At 44.6% G+C, this 25,555-nt stretch overlaps 1 protein-coding gene across 1 annotated transcript in view; it reads left to right on the plus strand.

Annotated features, from left to right (window-relative positions):
* Positions 1 to 24,982, plus strand: part of LOC128687044 (protein brother) — a 75,676-nt gene extending 50,694 nt beyond the window's left edge. Inside the window, exons 4-5 of the mRNA XM_053774398.2 lie at positions 24,272 to 24,390; positions 24,856 to 24,982. Of these exons, the coding sequence (XP_053630373.2) occupies positions 24,272 to 24,390; positions 24,856 to 24,982 (246 nt within the window). The remainder of the gene's footprint in view (positions 1 to 24,271; positions 24,391 to 24,855) is intronic.
* Positions 24,983 to 25,555: the final 573 nt, after the last annotated feature.

Genomic DNA, 25,555 nt, shown 5'->3' on the forward strand with positions numbered 1-25,555 from the left:
CCTGGTGCCACACCCGGTCGAAAGCGCCAGCAATGTCCAGTGCTACCACACAGCTGACTTTGGATTCATATAGTGACTGGTGCCACTTAGTGGAGAGGTTTAACAACAGATCAGCAGCAGAGTAACCTTTCCTGAAGCCATATTGACGATCACAAAGTAGTGAGTGGTAGTCAAAAAACTCTGTCATTTGTCTTGAGATTATTGTCTCAAGGATCTTACCAGTGATTGACAGGAGTGACACTGGTCTGTAGTTGCTGATTTCTGCTCTGCTCTTCTTTTTGTGAACAGGGACTACATTCGCCTCTTTCCATAGAGAGGGCCATTTACACTGTACTAGGCAGTGCTGAAAGATGCGAGTTAGAGGTGCTGCTAGCTGGTCTGCACATCTTCTCAACAATCTTGGGCTCAACTTGTCTGGGCCCACAGCCTTTTCTTGGTCAAGCGATTTAAGTAGGAAATGCACCTCCTCCTGCCTTATTGTCACCACTGACAGTTTTGACACAGTTCTTGCAGCTAGCCAAGGAGGGTCCCTCTCTCTCTCTCTTTTCCCTTCTCTCTCCCCTCTTTCCTCCTATCTTTCCCTTCTCCCCTCTCTTTCTCTCACTCTCTCTCCCTTTTCCTTTTCACTCTCCCCCTCTCTCTCCTTCTACCTTTCCCCCCTCTCTCTCTCTTTCTATCTCTCTTTCTCTCTTTCCTTTACTAAAAAAAAAAATGGTTGGGACTCGTAGGAATCAGGGATCAGATGACAAAGGTATTGGTAGGGAGGAATGGATGGAGGAGCAGTGGAGAAGGATGGAGCAAGAATGGGAGAGAAAATTAGGAGAGCTTCCTGAAAAAATGGAGAAAGAGCTCTCTGCGAAATGGAAAAAGAGGTTGGAGAAGGAGACGAAGAAATGAGAGGCACAAGTCGAAACTGCAGTAGACAGGGTAAGGGTCCTAGAGTTTGAGGTAAACAGGCTGAAGCAAGTCTCAGGGGCAGTGACCAGAGAAGACACAGCATATGAAGCTGAGAGAATGAACAGGAAGGAAGGAGATATGAATTATGCTAAGGTCATATCAGCCTGCAAAGAAGGGTCAGGGAGTAAAAGGAAAGAGCAGCTGGGTGCAGATAGAGAGGGAGATAAGTCGAATGCTGAGGCACAACCATGCTACCAAGAGCGACTGGAAAAATCAAGGGAGAAAATGACCATATACAGACAGGAACCAGAGTCACAGAGGGAGAGGCAATGGGAGGAGGAAAGGGCAAAATCAGTGTTTATCCATGGGCTTTGGGAGAGAGAGGAAAAGACACACACTGAAAGACGGCAGGAAGAAAGAAAGGAGATTGGGAAAATCATCACGGAAATAGGGGGAGAAGACATGGACGAGATTGTAAATTTTCAGAGAGTAGGGGGGTACGTGAAGGGAAGAAACCGGCCGATCAAGCTGATTCTCAGGACAAACAGTGAGGAACAGGATCCTCCAAGAGAAACCAAGGTTGAAAAACTCGGAAGAGTACAAGAAGGTGTTCCTAGACAGAGACAGAACAAAAACAGAGAGACAGCAGCTGAGGGAGAGGACAAAAAAGCGAAAGGAGATAGGAAAGAAAACAAGGATGGAACCAGCAGAGGTCAGTCAGAACAGAACAGAGAAGCAAGGGCAAGCACACACACAACTATCCTCAGAACCCCACAACCTATCACACCATCCCAACACAAACTACAATCCATACCCACAGCTTCCACCCAACCCCCAATCATAGAATCCCACAGTATGCTACCTGGTCTCCCACCCCCACAGTCCTCCAAACCACAGTATTGGAAAGGAAACTGAAGGTATGGTACACAAACGCTGATGGAATAACAAACAAGTGGGAGGAGTGGCACGAAAGAGTCAAAGAGACATCACCGGACATCATAGCTCTCACAGAAACCTAGCTTACAGGTATGATAATAGATGCCATCTTTCCAATGGGATACCAGATCCTGAGGAAAGACAGAAGGAACAGGGGGGGGTGGAGGAGTGGCACTGCTGATCAAACACCGATGGAATTTTGATGAGCTGGAGAGAGGAGACAGCGGAGAAGAAAGTGATTACATAGCGGGAACGCTTCACTCTGGAGGTCCCAAGGTGGTAATAGCAGTGATGTATAACCCACCACAGAACAGCAGGAGACCAGGGCATAAGTATGACGAGAGCAATAGAGCGATGGTTGACACACTGGCTGCAGTGGCCAGAAGAGCTCATGCATGCAGGGCAAAGCTCCTGATCATGGGCGACTTTAACCACAAGGAGATCGACTGGGAGAACTTGGAGCGACATGGGGGCCAAGATACATGGAGGGATAAGATGATGGAGGTAGTACTGGAAAACTTCATGTACCAACACGTAAGGGACACTACAAGAGAGAGAGGAGAGGATGAGCCAGCAAGACTGGACTTAGTATTCACCTTGAGCAGTGCAGATATTGAGGACATCACATATGAAAGACCCCTTGGGGCCAGCGATCATGTGGTTTTGAGCTTTGAATACACAGTAGAGCTACAAGTGGAGGGGGAAGCAGGAAGGCCAGGACAAATGAAACCAAACTACAGGAAAGGGGACTACACAGGAATGAGGAACTTCCTGAACAAGGTTCAGTGGGACAGAGAACTGTTAATGAGATGATGGAATATGTAGCAACAATGTGCAAGGAGGCTGAAGAGAGGTTTGTACCCAAGGGAAACAGGAATAATGAAAAAGCCAGGATGAACCCATGGTTCACCCAAAGGTGCAAGGAGGCAAAAACCAAGTGTGCTAGGGAATGGAAGAAATATAGAAGGCAAAGGACCCAGGAGAATAAGGAGAGCAGTCGTAGAGCCAGAAACGAATATGCATAGATAAGAAGGGAGGCCCAACGACAATATGAAAACGACATAGCAGCGAAAGCCAAATCTGACCCGAAGCTGTTATACAGCCACATCAGGAGGAAAACAACAGTCAAACACCAGGTAATCAGGCTAAGGAAGGAAGGAGGAGAGACAACAAGAAATGACCATGAAGTATGTGAGGAACTCAATAGGAGATTCAAAGAAGTGTTCACAGAGGAGACAGAAGGGGCTCCAGAGGGACGGAGAGGTGTGGCACATCACCAGGTGCTGGACACGGTACACACAACCGAGGAAGAAGTGAAGAGGCTTCTGAGTGAGCTAGATGCCTCAAAGGCAATGGGGCCAGATAACATCTCTCCATGGGTCCTGAGAGAGGGAGCAGAGGCACTATGTGTACCCTTAACAACAATATTCAATACATCTATCGAAACAGGGAGATTGCCTGAGGCATGGAAGACAGCAAATGTAGTCCCAATCTTTAAAAAAGGAGACAGACATGAAGCACTAAACTAGAGACCAGTGTCACTGACATGTATAGTATGCAAATTCATGGAGAAGATTGTCAGGAGAAGAGTGGTGGAACACCTAGAAAGGAATGATCTCATCAACAGCACCCAACATGGTTTCAGGGATGGGAAATCCTGTGTCACAAACCTACTGGAGTTCTATGACAAGGTAACAGCAGTAAGACAAGAGAGGGGTGGGTGGATTGCATTTTCTTGGACTGCAAGAAGGCGTTTGACACTACCACACAAGAGATTAGTGCAAAAACTGGAGGGCCAAGCAGGGACAACAGGGAAGGCACTACAATGGATCAGGGAATATTTGTCAGGAAGACAGCAGCGAGTAATGGTACGTGGCGAGGTGTCAGAGTGGGCACCTGTGACCAGCGGGGTCCCACAGGGGTCAGTCCTAGGACCAGTGCTGTTTCTGGTATTTGTGAACGACATGACAGAAGGAATAAACTCTGAGGTGTCCCTGTTTGCAGATGATGTGAAGTTGATGAGAAGAATTCATTCGATCGAAGACCAGGCAGAACTACAAAGGGATCTGGACAGGCTGCAGACCTGGTCCAGCAATTGGCTCCTGGAGTTCAATCCCACCAAGTGCAAAGTCATGAAGATTGGGGAAGGGCAAAGAAGACCGCAGACGGAGTACAGTCTAGGGGGCTAGAGACTACAAACCTCACTCAAGGAAAAAGATCTTGGGGTGAGTATAACACCAGGCACATCTGAAGCGCACATCAACCAAATAACTGCTGCAGCATATGGGCGCCTTGCAAACCTCAGAACAGCATTCCGACATCTTAATAAGGAGTCGTTCAGGACCCTGTACACCGTGTACGTTAGGCCCATATTGGAGTATGCGGCACCAGTTTAGAACCCACACCTAGCCAAGCATGTAAAGAAACTAGAGAAAGTGCAAAGGTTTGCAACAAGACTAGTCCCAGAGCTAAGAGGTATGTCCTACGAGGAGAGGTTAAGGGAAATCAACCTGACGACACTGGAGGACAGGAGAGATAGGGGGGACATGATAACGACTTACAAAATACTGAGAGGAATTGACAAGGTGGACAAAGACAGGATGTTCCAGAGACTGGACACAGCAACACGGGGACACAGTTGGAAGCTGAAGACACAGATGAATCACAGGGATGTTAGGAAGTATTTCTTCAGCCACAGAGTAGTCAGGAAGTGGAATAGTTTGGGAAGAGATGTAGTGGAGGCAGGATCCATACATAGCTTTAAACAGAGGTACGAAAAAGCTCACGGCTCAGGGAGAGTGACCTAATGGCGACCAGTGAAGAGGCGGGGCCAGGAGCTTGGACTCGACCCCTGCAACCTCAGCTAGGTGAGTACAACTAGGTGAGTACACACACACACACACACACAAACTCTCATGAATAATAACAAATGCGACATTCCCACATTGATACCATATAGTAAGAAAGGAAAGGGTAAACAAAGTTGGAAGATGAGTTGCACTGATGGTCAGGAAGCACTTAAGATGAGAAAACCTGAAAACAGGAGATTTCAAGGACTGTATAACAAGTACCGTCATGTCCGGAGAAAAGTAATAATGGCAGTGATATATAACCCACTTACAAACAATGAAAGACCAAGGGAGGAACATCAGAATAACTTACAGAAGAAGTAATGAAGAACTTACCGAGTCAACATATGAAGGGTACAACAAGTGTGGGGGAGGAGATGAACCAGCCAGACAAGGTCTGGTTCTCACATAAAATGAATATGACATACCAGAAATTAATAAAGGGAAACAAACAGGAGCCAGAGGTCATATAATATCTTTGTTTATACAAGTACATGTACGAGGTATACAAGTCTAGCTGACATCAATGACATACTACTATATAGAAAGCCGCTTGTTATGCAGAGCATTTAGGGCAAATTAGGTCATTTTTGGCCCAGGATGCGACCCACACCAGTCGACTAACACTCAGGTACCTATTTTTATTGATGGGTGAACATGGACAACCGGAGTAAGGAAACACGCCCAATGTTTCCACCCTTGCCGGGAATCGAACCCGGACCTCAGCGTGTGAAGCAAGAGTTTTTGACACCAGGCCTCGGGCCACCGTACGGTACTAAGCTTTGAGCACCTAGTGAGAAAAGGAGGAAGTAACAAAAAATGGGACTACAAAGCAGGGAACTATGATGACGTGAAAAATTTTCAAAGCGCCGTTGTAAAGAAAACTGGAGGGCAAAACTGTACAAAAGATTAGGTAATAAATGATTTCCTCTGCCAAAAGGTACAGTAAAAATTCGTACTATGCAGCCCGACGTTTAAACAGGAATGCAAATTCCAAAAGGGAAGGAGAAAAGAATATAACACAAATCTAAAAACAGAAAACCGAGAAGCAAGCAGGACAGAATCGAATATGCAGGGTAAGAAGGCATGCTGAAAGACTGAAAATAATACTGTTTCAAAGGCCGAAACTCAAAGTTACTCCACAGCCACATAAGAAATAAGACTTTTGTGAAGGAGCATATGATAAGGCTGAGGAAGGAGGAAGGAGCGCGAACAATGACAGAGAAGCATGTGAAGTGCTTACAAAAAATTCAAAGAAGTCTTCACAGAAGAAAGAGGACAGCTGCCAGAAGGCAGTGTAGTGAGAACAGACCAACAAGTATTAGAGAATATCAACACATCAAAAGAACTGATGAAATTACTAAATGAGCTGGACGTAACAAAAATAATAGAACCAGACAACGTATCTTGGTGTGCTGAGAGGAGCAAAACAACATGATACAAGGTATGCAACCAATCTCTCCATTGAGACAACTGACAAAAATTGGAAAAAAAGGCAAGTGTGGCTCCCATTTATGACAAGGAGAGAAGAGAGGCTCTGAATTACAGGTCGGTATCTCTAACATGAATACTATAAAAAATCAGGAGATGAGAGCAAGGAAAGGAATACTGGGACACCTGGAGACAAGAAGATTCTTTACAGAAAAACAGCATGGATTTAGGGACGGAAAATCTTGTTTAACGAATTTACTGGAATTTTACGACAGAATCATAGAGATAAAACAAAAAGACATGATTGTATAGACTGGATCTTGACGGACTGTAGAAAAGCATTTAATAGTCTCACGCCAGAGGTTAATTCAGATATTAGAGGAACAAGCAGGGTTAAAAGGCATGGTGTTCCAGGGATTCTCTGTATTTAAATGTTAAATACAGAGAAAGAACACATCAGAACTGGATAGAAAGTAACCAGTGAGGGTCTGCAAGAATTAGTGTTAAAAGCAAACTGTTCCTAAAATACATGAATAACTTATCAGAGGGGATCGAAACCTATGTGTCACTGTTTGCTCAAGATGTAGAATTAATAAGAAGAATAAGAGCAGGAGAGGACAGAGATAATCTCCAAAAAGACATCGACAACCTGCATTTGTGGTCAAACAAAGTGGTTTCTCGAGTTTAATACAAATAAATGCAAGGTCAATCGTTTTGGAGAGGGTAAACCAGACACAGAGTATAGTATGAGCGGAGAAAAGTTGCAAATGTCAGAAAATGAAAAGGACCCGGAGGAGAAAATAACGCCCAGTATATCTCCAGAAGTGCCCGTAAACCATATAACGGCAACATCACATGCAAGATTAGCAAGTCTCAGAACAGCACTCAGGAACTTGAATGGAAAATTCTTCAGAACCTTATATACGACATATATTGAGCCAATAACTGAGTTCACAGCCCGAGCATGGAACCCACACGTGATTAACAACATGAAGAATCTGGGAAAGGTCCAAAAGTGTGTAACCAAACTAGTAAGATAACTGAGAGGTATGTACTACGAGGAGAGGTTGAAGGAACCGAGCCTGATGACCTTAGAGGAGAGAATGACGAGGGTTGACATGATTACTATTTACAAAACCTTGAAGAGGAGCTGTGAATCGACCCCTTTCAAGCACACAGAGGTGAGCACACACACACGGAAGCATAAACAGCAACAGTCTCGCCACACAATAATAACAGTCCACACACTGTAATTACCACACAGTCATTTCAGCTTCTGTGCTGCACAATTCAAAACAGGAATAGTAAATAACAATAAACAAAAAATAAGTGTAGCAGTGACCACGTGGGTGTTGTGGTGACCACGTGGGTGTTGTGGTGACCACGTGGGTGTTGTGGTGACCACGTGGGTGTTGTGGTGACCCAATGGGTGTTGTGGTGACCACGTGGGTGTTGTGGTGACCACGTGGGTGTTGTGGTGACCACGTGGGTGTTGTGGTGACCACGTGGGTGTTGTGGTGACCACGTGGGTGTTGTGGTGACCACGTGGGTGTTGTGGTGACCACGTGGGTGTTGTGGTGACCACGTGGGTGTTGTGGTGACCATGTGGGCGTTGTGGTGACCACGTGGGTGTTGTGGTGACCATGTGGGCGTTGTGGTGACCATGTGGGCGTTGTGGTGACCACGTGGGTGTTGTGGTGACCACATGGGTCTTGTGGTGACCATGTGGACATTGTGGTGACCACGTGGGTGTTGGGGTGATCATGTGGGCGTTGCGGTGACCACGTGGGTGTTGTGGTGACCACGTGGGTCTTGTGGTGACCATGTGGGCGTTGTGGTGACCACGTGGGTATTGTGGTGACCACCTGAGTACAGTATAGAGTGTAGCACTAACCAAGTGAGTATAGTAGTAACCAGGTGAGTGCAGTAGTAACCAGGTGAGTGTAGTAGTAACCAGGTGAGTGTAGTAGTAACCAGGTGAGTGTAGTAGTAACCAGGTGAGTGTAGTAGTAACCAGGTGAGTGCAGTAGTAACCAGGTGAGTGTAGTAGTAACCAGGTGAGTGTAGCAGTAACCAGGTGAGTGTAGTAGTAACCAGGTGAGCGTTGTAGTAACCAGGTGAGTGTAGTAGTAACCAGGTGAGTGTAGCAGTAACCAGGTAAGTGTAGTAGTAACCAGGTGAGCGTTGTAGTAACCAGGTGAGTGTAGTAGTAACCAGATGAGTGTAGCAGTAACCAGGTGAGTGCAGTAGTAACCAGGTGAGTGTAGCGGTAACCAGGTGAGTGTAGTAGTAACCAGGTGAGTGTAGCAGTAACCAGGTGAGTGTAGCAGTAACCAGGTAAGTGTAGTAGTAACCAGGTGAATGTAGCTGTAACCAGGTGAGTGTAGTAGTAACCAGGTGAGTGTAGCAGTAACCAGGCGAGTGTAGTAGTAACCAGGTGAGTGTAGCAGTAACCAGGTGAGTTTAGTAGTAACCAGGTGAGTGTAGCAGTAACCAGGTAAGTGTAGTAGTAACCAGGTGAATGTAGTAGTAACCAGGTGAGTGTAGTAATAACCAGGTGAGTGTAGTAGTAACCAGGTGAGTGTATTAGTAACCAGGTGAGTGTAGCAGTAACCAGGTGAGTGTAGTAGTAACCAGGTGAGTGTAGTAGTAACCAGGTGAGTGTAGTAGTAACCAGGTGAGTGTAGTAGTAACCAGGTGAGTGTAGTAGTAACCAGGTGAGTGTAGTAGTAACCAGGTGAGTGTAGTAGTAACCAGGTGAATGTAGTAGTAACCAGGTGAGTGTAGTAGTAACCAGGTGAGTGTAGTAGTAACCAGGTGAGTGTAGTAGTAACCAGGTGAGTGTAGCAGTAACCAGGTGAGTGTAGCAGTAACCAGGTGAGTGTAGCAGTAACCAGGTGAGTGTAGTAGTAACCAGGTGAGTGTAGTAGTAACCAGGTGAGTGTAGTAGTAACCAGGTGAGTGTAGCAGTAACCAGGTGAGTGTAGTAGTAACCAGGTGAGTGTAGTAGTAATCAGGTGAGTGTAGTAGTAACCAGGTGAGTGTAGTAGTAACCAGGTGAGTGTAGCAGTAACCAGGTAAGTGTAGTAGTAACCAGGTGAGTTTATCAGTAACCAGGTGAGTGTAGTAGTAACCAGGTGAGTGTAGTAGTAACCAGGTGAGGGTAGCAGTAACCAGGTGAGTGTAGCAGTAACCAGGTGAGTGTAGTAGTAACCAGGTGAGTGTAGCAGTAACCAGGTGAGTGTAGTAGTAGTAACTAGGTGAGTGTAGTAGTAACCAGGTGAGTGTAGTAGTAACCAGGTGAGGGTAGCAGTAACCAGGTGAGTGTAGCAGTAACCAGGTGAGTGTAGCAGTAACCAGGTGAGTGTAGTAGTAACCAGGTTAGTGTAGCAGTAACCAGGTGAGTGTAGTAGTAACCAGGTGAGTGTAGTAGTAACCAGGTGAGGGTAGCAGTAACCAGGTGAGGGTAGCAGTAACCAGGTGAGTGTAGCAGTAACCAGGTGAGTGTAGTAGTAACCAGGTGAGGGTAGCAGTAACCAGGTGAGTGTAGTAGTAACCAGGTGAGTGTAGCAGTAACCAGGTGAGTGTAGTAGTAGTAGTAACCAGGTGAGTGTAGCAGTAACCAGGTGAGTGTAGCAATAACCAGGTGAGTGTAGTAGTAACCAGGTGAGTGTAGCAGTAACCAGGTGAGTGTAGTAGTAACCAGGTGAGTGTAGTAGTAACCAGGTGAGGGTAGCAGTAACCAGGTGAGGGTAGCAGTAACCAGGTGAGTGTAGCAGTAACCAGGTGAGTGTAGTAGTAACTAGGTGAGTGTAGTAGTAACCACCACATAAGTATACTCATCACAGGGGGACAACAATATGGCTTCCCTACCCCGGACGCAGCATGTAATGACCGCCGCTCCGGCACTAATTAAATCAATATTATAAAGTAGATTACTGTCCGCGCTAAGTCGATCGTGACGAACCGGTAATTACCAGGAGAGAGATGAGCAGTCTGACGCGTGCGTGGGCAGGGAGGGTGTGTGGGTGTGGGAAGGATATGGGTGTGGGCAGGTTATGGAGGGTGAGTGTGGGCAGTATTACGAACGCAGGTATACTAAGAGAGCGTCTGTAGCATCTGGTCACGAACACAATGCCGAGAGACAAGTGACAACCCTTGACAATACAAACATTAATTGTAATTTCTGAGTTCACGTATATATTCCCTCAACCAATATTTACAATATATACAGAGTACAGAAGAACAACAAACTGTTACTCTGTTTGTGTGTGTGTGTGTGTGAGAGAGAGAGAGAGAGAGAGAGAGAGAGAGAGAGCAAAGTGAGTTCTCTCACATCAATTGGCTTTCACCTCGTACAAGAAATTGAGCAGCATGAGTATACCTCCGGGTACTAGCGAGTCTCACTTGAACCAGGGGTGTAAACAGCACATCAGTTCCGCTGGAGTTTAGCTCTCATTCAACTGGTTGAGGTATAAATTTGACAGCGAATCACGTGGGCCTACAGACACACCGACCTAACTGCCAATCTGGTGGTACAGAGAGAATGCAAGACGTGTGATGAACGACATATAAATTGTAACGTATATATATATTATTGTAACCACGGATGAGTGGTATTGAATCAATAACAACACTGCAACTAGCCAAGGACTCGAACCCATGTCGTTTTGGCCAGCTTCTGCTAATCGCAGGCTAACCAGAGGCACCCACACCACCGTATGTCCTCGGATCACGGTAAAACACCTAGCTCTGCTGGGTGCATGATTGTTGTAGGATTGCGTGGTCCTGTGGGTTAGAGCGTCATGTGATTTTCGCTCACCATGAGGCGGGCCAAAACGACATGGGTTCGCGTCCTCGGCTAGTCACAGTGTTGTTATTGATTCAATACCACTCGTTCGTGGTATATATATATATATATATATATATATGTATATATATATATATATATATATATATATATATATATATATATATATATATATATATATATATATATATATATAACTCAAAATATTTTATTTCAGCAAATAAAGAACTTATGCTGATTTATTTCCCATTTGTTTCAAAGGAAGAGTGTAAACAAAGGAGAGTCGTCCTTGACGTGTACGTAGCAATGCCCGAGGAAGTATTATGAATCATTGTTGTGACACTGTGACGACGAGATTATTGTTGAAGCAGTGATCCATCACTCACACTGCTCTCACTCATAATAGTGAAGGATCACTTGAAGCAGTGATCCATCACTCACACTACTCTCACTCATAATAGTGAAGGATCACTTGAAGCAGTGATCCATCACTCACACTGCTCTCACTCATAATAGTGAAGGATCACTTGAAGCAGTGATCCATCACTCACACTGCTCTTACTCATCACAGTGAAGGATCACTTGAAGCAGTGATCCATCACTCACACTGCTCTTACTCATCACAGTGAAGGATCACTTGAAGCAGTGATCCATCACTCACACTACTCTCACTCATAATAGTGAAGAATCACTTGAAACAGTGATCCATCACTCACACTACTCTCACTCATCACAGTGAAGAATCACTTGAAACAGTGATCCATCACTCACACTACTCTCACTCATCACAGTGAAGAATCACTTGAAACAGTGATCCATCACTCACACTACTCTCACTCATCACAGTGAAGAATCACTTGAAACAGTGATCCATCACTCACACTACTCTCACTCATCACAGTGAAGAATCACTTGAAACAGTGATCCATCACTCACACTACTCTCACTCATCACAGTGAAGGATCACTTGAAACAGTGATCCATCACTCACACTACTCTCACTTATCACAGTGAAGGATCACTTGAAACAGTGATCCATCACACACACTACTCTCACTCATCACAGTGAAGGATCACTTGAAACAGTGATCCATCACTCACACTACTCTCCCTAATCACAGTGAAGGATCACTGCTGAAGCAGTATGCAGCCACATTGGCCACTTTATTAAGTACACCTGTATACCTGCTCATCAATGCAAATGTCTAATCAGCCAATCACGTGGCAGCACGTCAATGCATAACAGCATGCAGACATGGTTAACAGGTTCAGCTGTTGTTCAGACTGAACATCAGAATGGGGAAGAAATGTAGTCTAAGTGACTTTGACCGTGGAATAATTGTTGGCGCCAGACAGTCGTGTTTCAATATCTCAGAAACTGCTGATCTTCTGGGATTTTCACAACATCAGTCTCTAGAGTTTACAGAGAATGGTGTCAAAAACACGAAATATTTAGTGGGCAGCAGTTCTGTGGGCGAAAAAGCCTTGATAATGAGTCAGAGGAGAATGGCCAGACTGGTTTCAGCTGAGAGGAAGGTGACATTAACTCAAATAACCACGTGTTACACCTGTGGTATGCAGAAGAGAACATATCTGAATGCACAGCATTTCGAACTTTGAAGTGGATGGGTTACAGCAGCAGAAGAGCACACCGGGTTCCAGTGGGCACAGGCTCACTAAACTTAGACACCTGGTCTGCCTAATCGCAATTTCTGCTGCGACATGCAGATGGCGTAAACTTTAGGGATATGTCAACAAGGACCAGGATTTCTAAGGAATGTTTCGAGTACTTTGTTGAATTCATGCCACCAAGAATTCAGGCCGTTCTGGGTGTACGTAATAAAGTGGCCACCGAATGTATTTGAGTTATATTGTGGAAACACCATGTGATGCTACACTATTATATATATATATATATATATATATATATATATATATATATATATATATATATATATATATATATATATATATAATAGGAGGGGTGTTAATGTTGCAGTTTTGTAACTGTAGTGTAAAGCACCACTCTGGCAAGACAGTGATGGAGTGAATGATGAAAGTTTTTCTTTTTCGGGCCACTGCCTTGGTGGGAATCGGCCGATGTGTTAATAAATACATACATACATACATACATATATATATATATATATATATATATATATATATATATATATATATATATATATATATATATATATATATATATATATATATATATATATGTTCATTATAGAACACACTGTGGGAGGCTATACACTCTATAGGATACTAATATTGTGGGAACAACCTTAGTGTAACTATCCCATTACATATGATAGTTACTAGTACATTGTGGGTATAAAAGTTAGCTGTTATCCTGTCATACTCTATCACACAGGATGAGTTTCCCTGTCATACTTTAGCACACAGGATGGGATTTATACATGAGATAATGAAATCTGTCAGCCAGAGCTGAAAGACCTTCAGTAAGGTGATGATGCTACAGAAGTAACAGCATGTTGAACTACCATTCTACATGTTGAACTATCACTTACTATGTTGAACTATCAGGGCTACATAGGCTTACACAATATGTTGAAGGCCAACTAACTGTTGCAGTTGAGTTCAGAACAGGTATTTATTTAATTTACAGTCTTCCACAAGTGTACACTTTAACTCAAGGATGTTGTTTGTGTCCAGTCAACAGTCACAAGTTCCAATCGTGTTGAATTACAAGCTACCAAGGGTTACAAATCATTATCACGCGACGACTTATGGTTCAAAATTACAAGTTTCTCCCATTAAACGCCAAGTCGTGAGTCCTTATCGCGTTCAATCTCCAAACTACCTTCTAACTACCAGGTTTAATTATCAATTACTAGTGTGTGATCACCTGTTAGAGGGTTGTTCCCATGAGGAGTGGAGAGGCAGGAGTGTAAATAGGGGCAGTTGTTCAGAAACAGCACTGAGAAATAAGACACTTGCAGTTCTGGGATGGAAATATAAACACAAATGCAGTATATTTGGGATATTTATGGATATTTATGGGATATTTATGGAAGGAACGTTTCGCTCGTTTAAGCTTTTTGAATCCAAGAGATGAGAATAAGACAGGTGAATATAGTGGGCAAGATATGGTGAGGTTTGGTGCAGTGTCTTAGTGGGGTTGCATTAATTTAGGGCAGAATTAATACAGCCAAAACTTGGAAAATAATGAAGCTGGCAGAATTATCATCATTGAAGAGGACCCAGTCCTACGACGATTTCTGTAAAGCGTGATGACTACGACCAGCAATTGCCTGCAACACTGTAAAGCGTGATGACTACGACCAGCACTTGCCCGCAACACTGTAAAGCGTGATGACTGCGACCAGCACTTGCCCGCAACACTGTAAAGCGTGATGACTACGACCAGCACTTGCCCGCAACACTGTAAAGCGTGATGACTACGACCAGCACTCGCCCGCAACGCTGTAAAGCGTGATGACTGCGACCAGCACTTGCCCGCAACACTGTAAAGCGTGATGACTACGACCAGCACTTGCCCGCAACACTGTAAAGCGTGATGACTACGACCAGCACTTGCCCGCAACACTGTAAAGCGTGATGACTACGACCAGCACTTGCCCGCAACGCTGTAAAGCGTGATGACTACGACCAGCACTTGCCCGCAACACTGTAAAGCGTGATGACTACGACCAGCACTCGCCCGCAACGCTGTAAAGCGTGATGACTACGACCAGCACTCGCCCGCAACACTGTAAAGCGTGATGACTACGACCAGCACTCGCCCGCAACACTGTAAAGCGTGATGACTACGACCAGCACTCGCCCGCAACACTGTAAAGCGTGATGACTGCGACCAGCACTTGCCCGCAACACTGTAAAGCGTGATTACGACCAGCACTCGCCCGCAACACTGACACCTTCAGTATTTCGCAAGATTTAACTACAATAATTCTACCGCACTAATTCACTGTGATTAGATGTGTACTGGCGCCGTCCCTCTGCACCAGACCTCACCCTTTCTTCACCCTTATAGTTACCCTGCTTATTGACTTTAAAAACTCACCATGGGAAACAGTCTCCCTAGTAAATATCCCATTTCTCGTATGTGTTATATTTCACACTTGCAGGTACCTCATAGCATCTCTAACTTAGAGACAACAGTGTACATGCCTGCAGTAAAGTACATACAGACAGCAAGGTACATGTAAACAGGAGATCAGATAAAGGCAGCAGTGCACACACTGACAGCACAGTACATAAAGGCAGCAGGGTACATGCGGGGAACAGTGCAGATAGAGGCAACAGTGCACATACAAGCAGTAAAGTCGAGGGCAGGCAATCACGGAGGCCGGAAGTGGTTGCACTCTAGTCACCGTGTTTACAACTGACAAAGATAAACACATGAATTCCCATTGGCTGCCCTCTGTCTCTCAACATTAATATTACCATTATATTTAATTGGCACTTGTGCCCTCCACACTGGACTATTACGCTACATTAGAAGTGCTATATAACGCTGGCGAAACTGCTGACCTAGACACACAAGAGTTGTATAAAGCATCCAGTTTTGGAAGTCAATACCACCACCACTACCAAAGTTTTGGAAGTCAATACCACCACCACTACCAAAGTTTTGGAAGTCAATACCTCCACCACCACCACTACCAAAGTTTTGGAAGTCAATACCACCACCACCACCACTACCAAAGTTTTGGAAGTCAATACCACCACCACCACCACTACCAAAGTTTTGGAAGTCAATACCACCACCACCATCAAAGTTTTGGAAGTCAATACCACCACCACTATCACCATCAAAGTTTTGGAAGTCAATACCACCACCACCACTACCACTACCACCACCATCAAAGTTTTGGAAGTCAACACCACCACCACCACCATCAAAGTCTTGGAAGTCAATACCTCCACCACCACCATCAAAGTTTTGGAAGTCAATACCTCCACCACCACCACCACCATCAAAGTTTTGGAAGTCAATACCACCACCACTACCACCATCAAAGTTTTGGAAGTCAGTACCACCACCACTACCACCACCATCAAAGTTTTGGAAGTCAGTACCACTACCACCACCAACATCAAAGACTTAACTAAAAGCAAAACAAACAATCTTTGAAGTAGCGACGCAGGTATTTACGTCATTCCTTGTTGTGGTTGCCAGAAAATATACGTTAGTGAAACTTCAGGAAATTTGGAAATAACAGAGAATACTAATATACCTGCACAACTAACAACTGCTACAATGTAAGTGTGATTAATTGCAACTCTCGTGAAGTGGAATTATGTGAGAGGAAATGTTTGGAGGCTTCCATCGTCGCCATTTCTGATACTAATACCCAGAATAGCAGCAGCTTTAACGTTCTGAAGGATAGAGTCACCTAATACCTATTATTTATTTATTACTATATGGCTACTCTTCACTCTTTCTTGAACAACTTTCTTGTTAAATGTCTTTGTCCCTACTTTTACCCTCAGAACCTGCCTTTGCACCTCATCCATTCACTACATTAATTTACTGGGTCTGTTTATGTACAGTTATGATCGACAAAGCTCCTAATAAATGAAACGTAGCCTAAAACAAAGTGTTTGTAACTTCTATGTATATACACACTGAGAATTTCCTTTATTCCTCATTTTAGGGATTAAACTATTATTGACTTTTTAATGTACGCACATGTAGTCAGAGAAATGTAGAGAAATTCCAGAGAATAGATACCACATCCACTCACTCAAATGGCACAATTGGGAGGGCTAAATGTCCTCAAGTTGTACTCCCTGGAGCTCAGGCAAGAACGATAAATCATAATGGGTGGTGATATAGGCAACCATTACAAGCTACATCATAACAAGAAAAAGTGTCGGGGGAATTAAGGAAGGTGTGGGGGAGGGGTGATGAAGGCGGGGTGTGGAGGGTGCAGTGTGGCATAGAGATGGTAAAGAGACACAAATGCAATTATAGGAGCTTTTACTGATAATGTTTCGCCCACCCATGGATCTTAAGCCCACTGCAAGGGCAAAACGTCCTAAACAAAGATTTCACATAACAGCATCTAGTATGTTTCCTTATCATGTCGGTGCGTCACACCATTACTACCCATGATGTAGAGACCTCATGGTCCTCTAGACCGCGAGTTTTAAACCTTCATAAAGTTATGAAACCATTTTTCTTTTTTAAAATAAGTTTCTGGAATCATCCAAAGAAAAGCATGACTCACTTTCCCACTGTGTTAATTGTTACTGTATTTTCCATCAACAGCATTTTCAGACAGGAATATAGTATGGCTATGGGATCACCCAAAACATGGTATGACTATGAGATCACTCAAAACACGGTATGGCTATAGGATCACCCAGAACATGGTATGGCTATGGGACCATCCAAAACACGGTTATGGCTATGGGATCACCCAAAATATGGTATGGCTTTGGAATCATCGAAAACATGGTATAGCTATGGGATCACCAGTGAACCAATAAACAGAACCAACGTCCATTTAGCTCAGCTAAACCATTGGATTAAAACCAGATGATAGTTCAGCAACACTGGCCAATGTACCTCTCACAGTGCTCCACCGACCCAAGATTTGCTTCACTCCAATGATTTCCTTTACCTCACCCCTTCCCACGGGAGTATACATATGCGTGTATTTTGCATATTCTGTATGACTTTGATAAAGATCTTAACAGATTAAAACGATGTCTCAGTAAAAGCTTGATGTACAAAATGTCTTGACAATTCATGGTGTTGTTACAGTAGTACTGAGAGTCGCTCCAGCTGTCCACTCTGGGTGGAAATAGCACACTGATCCTGACAAGTGTTAGGTGTGAACTGATCAAGTCATACCTACCATTTGTGGCTACTGCAGGTGGTCTTCAGGACTCAAGAAGCCACTTGTGTCGAAATGTTTATTTAACATTTTGGTCGGCGCACAAAGTGTCCTTTACCTATAGTTCAGTCTTATTCCAGCAGTTCTGAATCAAGTTTCAGCAGTTCTAAGCTTTCTTCCAGCAAGTTAGTCTCGTTCAGTTGCTCAGTCTCTCGTTTCAGCTATTCTGTCTCGTTCCAGCTGTTCTCAGTCTTGTTCCAGTTGTTCAGTCTCATTCAGCTGCTCAATCTCTGGTTGCAGCTTCGCTGGGTTCTTCAGGAAGGAGAACTCGACGACTTGTAACAGAAGGTTCCAGCATCGCTGGGATCTTCAGGAAGGAGAACTCGACCACGTATAAGAGAAGGTTCCAGCATCGCTGGGATCTTCCGGAAGGAGAACTCGACGACGTGTAAGAGAAGTTTCGCCTGTGAATACATCACGTAAATATTAGCCTTGTGGCACTTATCATCTCTACATCCTACTGAACACTGTAGTTATCGTTCAGTTATAGTCCGTAGTTATCGTACAACCGTCGTATATTCTTAATAATTACAGTGAATCATTACTCCTCGTGCGTTGCTTCAATTGTAGTTCATTATCTCTTGATTGTTATGCCTGGTGGATCGTTTTACTAAACGGTTTGATAATGGCGTCACGCCAGCGCTATATGGTAAAAATAATAATCATTTTTTCAAGTTTTATTACGTGAATTGGTTTTACTGGAGCTGTTATAGCATGTCGCAGCTTTTTTACGCCAACTGAAAATTGTTTACGCAAGTCAGAGGTTGACTGCGTAATGTCTGATACTTATACGGTGACGGAAGTTATCTTATTTAAGCTATGAACGTTTCTAACGTCGTATTTTAATTATTTAGGGTATATTAGCAGATTATTTCCTTACGACCATTAATGGACTAGGTAATAGGCAAGTAGACAGCATATACGACACAGTGTACTGGTTATAACATTCACTTGATCAGGTAGATAACATGTACGACACAGTGTACTGGTTATAACATTCACTTGATCAGGTAGACAACATGTAAGACACAGTGTACTGGTTATAACATTCACTTGATCAGGTAGATAACATGTAAGACACAGTGTACTGGTTATAACATTCACTTGATCAGGTAGATAACATGTAAGACACAGTGTACTGGTTATAACATTCACTTGATCAGGTAGACAACATGTAAGACACAGTGTACTGGTTATAACATTCACTTGATCAGGTAGATAACATGTAAGACACAGTGTACTGGTTATAACATTCACTTGATCAGGTAGATAACATGTAAGACACAGTGTACTGGTTATAACATTCACTTGATCAGGTAGACAACATGTAAGACACAGTGTACTGGTTATAACATTCACTTGATCAGGTAGATAACATGTACGACACAGTGTACTGGTTATAACATTCACTTGATCAGGTAGACAACATGTAAGACACAGTGTACTGGTTATAACATTCGCTTGATCAGGTAGACAACATGTACGACACAGTGTACTGGTTATAACATTCACTTGATTAATTCCCACAGAGACAAGAAACATGAACGAATTAAAAAATATCACTCTGTCGAAAAGATCAAATGTTAAGACAACTCTACCTAAGTGATTGAGTCTCTTTCGCACCAAAACTGATTTAGACTCTTCGCCATCACCTCAAGGGAGGTTCCTTGATGCTGGTGAGGAGCTCTTGATCTAGGGAATTGGATCTGTCCTCCACTTCCCTGAATTAAGCCTGAATACCTTCCGTCCCCCCCCCTAAGAGGCGCTGTATAATCCCTACGGGTTTAGCTCTCCCCATGATATTAATAACATTAATAATAATAACACCTTTCCTAGCGTTGCTAAAAATTAACGTAATTTAATTTACCCCAACTCTACTAACCTTTTCTTATTATTTAACACTAATCATACATATCAACGCACCACGCAGGAACAGGCAGGTATATACAGAGAAAGATCGCAGTCAGCAGGATTCGAAACAACGTTAGGGGCGCACCTGAGGGAACCTTGCCAGACGCCCCTGATGTGGTTTCTAATCCCACTGGCTGCGATCTTTCTCTATGAATCATATATATTTATCTCGCTATGATCAGACTGATATACCTGGAGTTAACAGGACACTGAACTTCAGCTCTGCTTGTGCCACCAAGTTACTGTTTCTCTATAACAATACTAACAACTTGAATAATAACACAACAGAACCGACAGGTTGATAAATGAGACACTTGTACAACATTTGGGAATCTTTATTCTCGAAACGTTTCGCCACGCAGTGACTTCTTCAGGCCAATGCGGAGAAAGGTGGAGGATGAGGAAGAGTTTGAGATAATCAGTCACGTACTAAATGTTTACACAAGTCAACCCCTTGCTTAAACAGGTAACCTTTATTTCAACCCCTTACCTTCATAAGTAACCTTTGTATCAACCCCTTACCTTTATAAGTAACCTTCTTTATCTCAACCCCTTACCTTCATAAGTAACCTTTATCTCAACCCCTTACCTTCATAAGTAACCTTTATCTCAACCCCTTACCCTCATAAGTAACCTTTATCTCAACCCTCACCCCCTTGTTTATATAAATGCTTGTACGCTACGCATTTATTGACATAATGAAGAAATACGTACTGCCCAGACGATCATCAATCACCAACCTACACCACGTCTGCCTGGGACAAGTAGGGACACGTCGCTGCTACCTACCATAGTGACACGTCGCTGCTACCTACCAGTGACACGTCGCTGCTACCTACCATAGTGACATGTCGCTGCTACCTACCATAGTGACACGTCGCTGCTACCTACCATAGTGACATGTCGCTGCTACCTACCATAGACACGTCGCTGCTATCTATCATAGACATGTCGCTGCTATCTATCATAGACATGTCGCTGCTACCTACCATAGTGACACGTCGATGCTACCTACCATAGTGACACGTCGCTGCTACCTACCATAGTGACATGTCGCTGCTACCTACCATAGTGACACGTCGCTGCTATCATAGACATGTCGCTGCTACCTACCATAGTGACACGTCGCTGCTATCATAGACATGTCGCTGCTACCTACCATAGTGACACGTCGCTGCTATCATAGACATGTCGCTGCTACCTACCATAGTGACACGTCGCTGCTATCTATCATAGACATGTCGCTGCTACCTACCATAGTGACACGTCGCTGCTACCTACCAGTGACATGTCGCTGCTACCTACCATAGTGACACGTCGCTGCTACCTACCATAGTGACATGTCGCTGCTACCTACCATAGACACGTCGCTGCTATCTATCATAGACATGTCGCTGCTATCTATCATAGACATGTCGCTGCTACCTACCATAGTGACACGTCGATGCTACCTACCATAGTGACACGTCGCTGCTACCTACCATAGTGACATGTCGCTGCTACCTACCATAGTGACACGTCGCTGCTATCATAGACATGTCGCTGCTACCTACCATAGTGACACGTCGCTGCTATCATAGACATGTCGCTGCTACATACCATAGTGACACGTCGCTGCTATCATAGACATGTCGCTGCTACCTACCATAGACACGTCGCTGCTACCTATCATAGACATGTCGCTGCTACCTACAATAGGGACACGTCGCTGCTACCTACCATAGTGACACGTCGCTGCTACCTATCATAGACACGTCGCTGCTACCTACCATAGACACGTCGCTGCTATCTATCATAGACATGTCGCTGCTACCTACCATAGTGACACGTCGCTGCTACCTACCATAGTGACACGTCGCTGCTACCTACCATAGACACGTCGCTGCTATCTATCATAGACATGTTGCTGCTACCTACCATAGTGACACGTCGCTGCTACCTACCATAGTGACACGTCGCTGCTACCTACCATAGTGACACGTCGCTGCTACCTACCATAGTGACACGTCGCTGCTACCTACCATAGTGACACGTCGCTGCTACCTACCATAGACACGTCGCTGCTACCTATCATAGACATGTCGCTGGTACCTACCATAGGGACACGTCGCTGCTACCTACCATAGTGACACGTCGCTGCTACCTATCATAGACACGTCGCTGCTACCTATCATAGACACGTCGCTGCTACCTACCATAGGGACACCTCGCTGCTACCTACCATAGTGACACGTCGCTGCTACCTACCATAGTGACACGTCGCTGCTACCTACCATAGTGATACGTCGCTGCTACCTACCATAGACACGTCGCTGCTGTCTATCATAGACATGTCGCTGCTACCTACCATAGTGACACGTCGCTGCTACCTACCATAGACACGTCGCTATCATAGACATGTCGCTGCTACCTACCATAGGGACACGTCGCTGCTACCTACCATAGACACGTCACTGCTACCTACCATAGACACGTCGCTGCTACCTACCATAGTGACACGTCGCTGCTACCTACCATAGTGACACGTCTCTGCTACCTACCATAGTGACACGTCGCTGCTACCTACCATAGACACGTCGCTGCTACCTACCATAGACACGTCGCTGGTATCAGACATGTCGCTGCTACCTACCACAGTGACACGTCGCTGCTACCTACCATAGTGACACGTCGCTGCTACCTACCATAGTGACACGTCGCTGCTACCTACCATACTGACACGTCGCTGCTACCTACCACAGACACGTCGCTATCATAGACATGTCGCTGCTACCTACCATAGGGACACGTCGCTGCTACCTACCATAGTGACACGTTGCTGCTACCTACCATAGACACGTCGCTGCTATCATAGACATGTCGCTGCTACCTACCATAGTGACACGTCGCTGCTACCTACAATAGTGACACGTCGCTGCTACCTATCATAGTGACACGTCGCTGCTACCTACCATAGTGACACGTCGCTGGTATCATAGTGACATGTCGCTGCTACCTACCATAGTGACACGTCGCTGCTACCTACCATACTGACACGTCGCTGCTACCTACCATAGTCGACTATCATAGACATCGCTGCTACCTACCATAGTGACACGTCGCTGCTACCTACCATAGTGACACGTTGCTGCTACCTACCATAGACACGTCGCTGCTATCATAGACATGTCGCTGCTACCTACCATAGTGACACGTCGCTGCTACCTATCATAGTGACACGTCGCTGCTACCTACCATAGGGACACGTCGCTGCTACCTGGTATTATTATTATTTTATTAAAGCTATTATTAATTAGTATCAGATAAGAATAATATTAATATTTAGGAAAGAGAGACATTAAAGTAATCTTGACTTGTGGTGAGAAGTTTACCCGAGGACTTAATATCTCTCGTGGAGGTTTAGACCTGATTAACCAAGCAAGCAAGAAGTTGGGAAAGACGAGCCTGTCCCATGGCCGGGCTCCCTTGGAGGTTTAGACCCGATTAACCAAGAAGTAGGGAAAGACGAGCCTGACCCATGGCCGGGCTCAGAGAGTAGAGAAACTCTCGAAACTCTTCAAAGGTATATCAAAGGGTGAGAGGTAGGGGTTAAGAAACCGGAGTGTACAAGGGCGGGGGAAAGGGAGGAGGGCAGAAGGTGGGGGTAATTGGCAGAGGATGGGGGAGGGGAAGGGGGATGAGGGTAGGGGAAGGGGAAGGTGGCAGAGGGAAGGGGGAAGTAAAAATAAGGATTAAAGAGAACAAATGCTGTACGTTCTGCGAGAAATTCCTGGAATACCAACGTGAGGGCCTGTAAATTCTGTCGCTTGTTGGGGGGGGGGGAAGGAGGGGGATGGGGAGGAGAGGAGCAGGAGGAGAAGGTGGTTTTGGAGAAGGAGAAAGAGTAAGGGACAAAGAAGGAGGAGGAGGAGGATAAGAAGAAATAGAAGAAGAAGAAGAAGAAGAAGAAGAAGAAGAAGAAGAAGAAGAAGAAGAAGAAGAAGAAGAAGAAAATCAAGAAGAAATGATGATAAAAAAAACCAGAGGGTGAGGGGAAGAAGGGAAGGGGCTGGTGGATGGGTGGGCGTCGGATTTTCTAGGTGAAAGATAACGTGAAGTGAAGATAATCAATCAATGAGACGGTGATTGGTTCCGTGGGGACCCACCACCAGGGTTGTGTTGTGGCAACACTGTGTTAACTACAGCTTGTGTTGCGGCAGAAGTGTGTGTTAAATACAGTGCAGAATACATGTAACACTTAACAAGGTGGACACGGTAGAGTAAAGGATGGAAAGGGAATGTCAATTAATTATTCAATAATAATAATAATAACAATAATAATTGTACTAATAATCACTAATTTCAGTATAAATATTTTTGTTGTTGCTGATATTGAGTGTTGAGGATGTTATTGTTTCTGCTGTTGAGGTTACTGATGTTGTTGGGGGAAGGGCTAGGCCCAACGTTTCGTTCAATGAGAGCGAAACTTTGTCTTAACTAAAGCTGTACTCTACTGTGTCTCTGAGTATGACCCAGTTAACACCTGCCTCTCTATATTGCAGGCCTTCGTCAACACAGGCACCAACTTACAGCTGTCATTCACACCTGCACCGGGGGGATACTCCCCAGATGTCGACTTCAACAAGGAACCAGGCAAGGTAAGCAACCCCCCTCACTCTAGGTTAATTAATGGCAGGTGTCACCCACCCTTGAATCAAAACGCTGGTTTCTTAACGAATTACAGTGCGTGTGTTTCTGCACTCGCTGCTACATCCTACACAAATAACCCGCATAGGAGAGATTACGACGACGTTTCGGTCCGACTTGGACCATTTACAAGTCACACTAACACAAGAGAGTGAGGAAGCCAGTATATATAGACGAAGGGGAGAGGGACGGGACGAAGAGAGGAAGAACAAGCAGTAGTAGTGGTAGTGGTAATGCTGGTAGTGGAAGTTGTAGTAGTAGTAGTAGTAGTAGTGGTAGTAGGGGAAGTAGTAGTAGTAGTAGTAGGGGAAGTAGTTTTAGTGGCACAGGAGATAGAAAGGGGAGGCAATAGTAGCCGTAGTAGCAGTAGTAGTAGTACTAGAGTGGGTCACAATAGTTGAGGTTACTTACCTACTTAACTTGTGTCTACCGGTCCCAGACCAGGCCTCCTGGTTGATAACCTGATCGGCCAAGTTATTGGTGCTTTCTGCATGAAGTTTAACGTCGACACCAGAGCCCGGCTGCCAGATGGAAGCTATCAAAGAACGAACAAAATACATGCATAGCCGAGGAGGATGCTATCTTGTGGCAACAGCGGCCAGGTAACCACATACGAGACTAGTAAACAAATACGTAGGGAAACCCAAGCTGGATACGAGGGCGACCCAAGCTGGGTATGAGGACTACCCAAGCTAGGTATGAGGACGACCCAAGCTGTGTATGAGGACCCCGGCTGGGGTATGAGGACGACCCAAGCTGGGTATGAGGACTCCCCAGCTGGGTATGAGGACTACCCAAGTTGGGTATGAGGACTACCCAAGCTAGGTATGAGGACGACCCAAGCTGGGTATGAGGACGAGCTGCGCTGAGTAGCATTTCTTTCATATCGAATTGCAGGAACATACTATCATTCTCCTGGAAGACTGGGGGTTTGTTTACACGGTTGTCCTACACACGAGGTAAAGTTATCGTATTAGTTGGGTTGACTTACACATGGATACGCGGTATATACACTTGATATTTGCATATCTGTGTATATACACTTTGCTTGATTTATATTAGAGACACTGAAGTATTCTTCATGTTCTTCCTTTCTGCTGAAAGTGCATCAAGGACGTGCTGAAAGTGCATCAAGGATG

Source organism: Cherax quadricarinatus, chromosome 7 (genome assembly GCF_038502225.1).
Source record: "Cherax quadricarinatus isolate ZL_2023a chromosome 7, ASM3850222v1, whole genome shotgun sequence".
Taxonomy (NCBI): Eukaryota; Metazoa; Arthropoda; class Malacostraca; order Decapoda; family Parastacidae; genus Cherax; species Cherax quadricarinatus.